Source organism: Cryptomeria japonica, chromosome 7, assembly GCF_030272615.1.
Source record: "Cryptomeria japonica chromosome 7, Sugi_1.0, whole genome shotgun sequence".
Taxonomy (NCBI): domain Eukaryota; kingdom Viridiplantae; phylum Streptophyta; class Pinopsida; order Cupressales; family Cupressaceae; genus Cryptomeria; species Cryptomeria japonica.
The window spans coordinates 301,507,256-301,511,525 of NC_081411.1; the positions used below are offsets into that span (position 1 = coordinate 301,507,256).

Genomic DNA, 4,270 nt, shown 5'->3' on the forward strand with positions numbered 1-4,270 from the left:
GCATATTACTAGACCAACGACAAAGCCGTTGGACCAACAACATTCTCCTCAGTGCAAAGTTTCAGACTTCCATCAAAATTCTGACGCAATCTAAACAAACATCTGACGAGGAAGCTGTATCTTTGATGACTTTTTTGACTGGAAGAGCGATCACGCCCATTGTTGGAAGATTCCATGGTATCGTTGTAATTCTGACATTCAAAGGCATAGTCAGAAAGTCCGATCACAAGTTTTCGATGACTCCTTTTGTTGGCAGTTTGATAAAAAGCAATTGCAATTGCGACATTCGGCTGTCGGAAATTAGCCCCAAATGTGCTAGTAAGCAAAGGCAATGGTGATGGCAATAATCGAACCTCACTATAGAATGGGACTAAAAATGATCTAAACTCAACTATTCTTTGAGTTCCCTCCGAGGGATGGCTCTTATATGATATAGGGTAGTATAATAGATAGACCATAACTCCAATTCACTACTCTCTCTATAGATTATAGTGATTATCATGGAATGGACAAAAATAGTTATGTATAACCTCACTCAAATGTCATGCTAATGATGCCCCATTAGATGGGGAAATGGCTATTGAGTTCATAAGATGCACCAAACATCTATTACAATGTATCAATAATATATGAAAGGTATTAATATCTTAGTGCATCCTAAGGGTTAGATAACTATTTCCACCAATTAGTAGTAACTAGTCCTTTGCATTCATGACAAATGGCTTAGATGATGATTAAGTTGAATGGATTAATGGCATTAACTTCAATTTTTTGAAGTTTCTATTTGTCTCACTCTCTATATGGATTTACATGATGGTTTCTCAATATTTAGTTGTTTTCTCTCTATCTCTAAAGATGGAAATAGAAGTTTCTTAGGGAAGATATAGATATGTAAATTTTTTAAAGCGAGAAGATAATTTTCTTATAAACTGTTAAAAATCTAAAATGATATGGCTTTTTTGTGGGAGCATCTATTATGCAGTTTTTTAAAATTCAAATATAATTTGAAGTCCTTAGACTATAATTAATAATATATTAATAACTTTTTAAATTTTTCTAAATTTATTATTTTATTCATTGATCTAATCAGTATAAAATAAAATAAAATAACTCTTTACTAAATCAAAAAGTCCAAAATTATATTCTATTAAAATTATATTAAATTTATAGTTACTAATTTATTTTAAATTAATATATACTCCTTGCTCAATTATAACTATAGATTCATAGAATATACCTCTTAAAATAATGAAACAAAATAAATTAGATTTCCTTAATTTTTTAAATTTTTACAAACTGTATAAATATATCAAACATTTAATACATACTATTCAGAAACCAGAGGGCGAGAAGTAATATCCTGACTTAAAACAAGTAAACCTCTAGCACTATAAAATTAATCTTACTGGATTCCTTGGAACAATACATTATCACTTCCTGACAATGTATGCATTCTTGAAGATATAATTTAAGATTAATATACTAGAATCATTGCTCAAACCACTGATATTTTATAATTACATATTTGTCCAAACTAGCTAGTACATATGCTATAATCTCAGATATGTCTGAGATTAAACAAGTGATTAAAACAAACCAGAGTTCAACCACAAACAGAAAATTAGACTGAAGCTTTTTGTTTTCATGAATGAGATGATCCGGGATCAGGGGGTACCATAATATCAACAGTCCCTTCAAGCATCTGAACTACTCTTTTCATTGATGGTCTGAGAGAGTAATCTTCTTGAATACACCAAAGCCCCACTAACACCATTCTTTCCAGCTGGGTTACCTCCATACCTCTGCATCCCTGATTCTCAATCAACTTCTGAAGTCTACCACATTTGAAACAATGGTAAACCCAATCAGCCAAAATCATTTCATTTTCTGGAACATTCAACTCGAACATTTTCCTGCAGCAGATAATCTCCAAAAGCATCACCCCAAAGCTATACACATCCACTTTGACAGTAACTGCAATAGTTTTTTTCCATTCAGGTGCCATGTAACCGATGGTGCCACGAGCAACAGTAAATGTCCTTGTTTGTTCTGCACCAATCAATTTTGATATTCCAAAGTCAGCGATCTTAGCATGGTAATTTTCATCCAGCAGGATATTTTGTGGCTTTATATCACAATGGAGTATAGGATTTGTGCACTCTTCATGTAAGTAGACAATTCCTCTTGCAGTTTCCAAAGCAATTTGAAAACGCAGATGCCAATCAAGATCTCTTGTACCTTTAAACAAAACTCTGTCCAGAGAACCATTGGACATGTACTCGTAGACCAGAAGTCTGTGGGAGCCCTCATGACAGAAACCATAGAGTTTAACAAGATTTTTATGATGGCTTCCACCTATGATACACATCTCTGTTCTAAACTCCTTTTCGCCATTCTGTTGTTCTTGAATGACCTCGTTGTCAAGTTTCTTCACAGCAATTGCTCTTCCGTCAGATAAGACCCCCTTGTAGACCTTCCCAAAGGCGCCCCTCCCTATTTCTTGCTTAAATCCCGTAGTTGCAGCTTCTATCTCTTGAAATCTAAATACCTTCAACCCAACCGAACCAAACTTGGAATACTCTTGCAAGGCTCTTAGCTTGGGACGGCATGTATAAAACCAAACAAAAACCATGAATGCTATAGAGAGAAAGGAGCAACCCATAAGGCTTATTCCAATAAATTCAAACGCCCTCCCCTTCTCTACCTTTCTTTGATATGGTGGAACATCGATGCAGACTCCAGTGTAGACTTTTAAAAAAGTGGTTCGTGTAAGGCTTACACGACCGAATCCTATGGGTAATCTACGCTTCCAACAATTCTCTGTGCCGTTGATGTTGGCGTAGATGACCACTGTGCAAAAGCAATCAGCGATGCATGCCTGTTGGCAAGCAGTTGCGTTCATGAATGTTAAGTGTTCGTATTCACATCCATTCCAATCTGTCTGGTCAATCCTCTGCATTTCTGCTCCCCCCCCATCACCGTTGTGTAGCTGAGAACACAGCAGCTGTGATGTATTCCGAATGCATCCCTTTGCATGGTTATCATTGTCCAGGAATTGGAAACCGGGAAGACAGGTGCACTTGTATGAAAGCTCCGTGGGTCGGCAGATTCCATAGAGACCACAAAGCCCATGCCCAATACCAGTGCCCGCGCAAGGATCTCCCTGCTCCTGAGCCAAAACGCAGACAACCAAGACCAGGTAAACAACATACATGAGATGAAGCAGCCTATTCTTAAATCTCATACACACAGTGAAAGCCATAGCCAACTAATGACTCCAAACTCCAAAGCATTGTTTATGTAAATCAAATGATATGTCTAGTCATGTTTATAGCGGAGGAAGGCTTGTGGAAGTGGAACAAATAGTCAATAGTAAGGAGCATGGAAAGACGAAATACCCGAGCCAATGATTTTACAACACAAAACAATCAGCGTTGAGCAGGTAAGATCTATGAGGACTCCTTGTCCTAAGAACAATTTCACGCGTTTCTCATTGATGGATTTTCTATTTTATTGTGAGGATTACATTAGACCGTCTCTCGTCAATTCAATTCCACGCGCGTTTTCTATGTTCAATTTTACGCGCCTCTCATCAATTTTACGCGTCCCTCTTCAATTTTTCTACATAATATAATGATGTTTTTTTCTAGTCTAGGAGACTTACGAGTTACGACACAAAGTGCAGTTGACAGTGTAGTCGGTGTTTGTCATTTGGCTTATTCTGAAAGTCAATTTCGTCCTATTATATATGATATGTTAATCCTTTTCCAAATTTCTTACTGCTTGAAAAGTACAGGAATAGAGTGAAGTTTAAGACTTTTTACCTTCTTGAAATTATATGTTTCTAGACTAAATTGTGTTAGAATTGTTAGCAAATAAATTTTTTTGGTTTGGTATTGGGTCATGCGTCTCCGAGCATATTCAAAATGATGACCTTTCATGTAGGAGGCTCACAACTAACCACTGCATTGTGGGTTCTTCCACCATTAACAAATACTTTTTATTAGTATTAAAAAATGAAAATTAAATTAAATTTATATATTTTTATTTTAAATTCTAAAGTATAAAAAAACTCATATTATTTCTATTTTTTTTATATATCATTTTTAAGAATAAAATATTATTAAATGATCAATCATGTGAGAATAATTTTAAATAAAATATCACTATTTATTAAAGTTTTTTTAAAATTTGTTTGTATAGAATTTTCTTTTCTATACAACTAAATTATTTAAGATATTGTTTGGTTTTTAAATTCTTTTAATATTTA

The 4,270-nt window shown here is 34.8% G+C and overlaps 1 protein-coding gene across 1 annotated transcript; it reads right to left on the minus strand.

The window, feature by feature from the left end:
• Positions 1-1,459: 1,459 nt before the first annotated feature.
• LOC131037143 (G-type lectin S-receptor-like serine/threonine-protein kinase LECRK3) lies at positions 1,460-3,438 on the minus strand. Its single transcript, XM_057969190.2, has one exon. The coding sequence runs from the start codon at positions 3,260-3,262 to the stop codon at positions 1,643-1,645; it is 1,620 nt and encodes a 539-aa protein (XP_057825173.1). The 5' UTR covers positions 3,263-3,438; the 3' UTR covers positions 1,460-1,642.
• Positions 3,439-4,270: the final 832 nt, after the last annotated feature.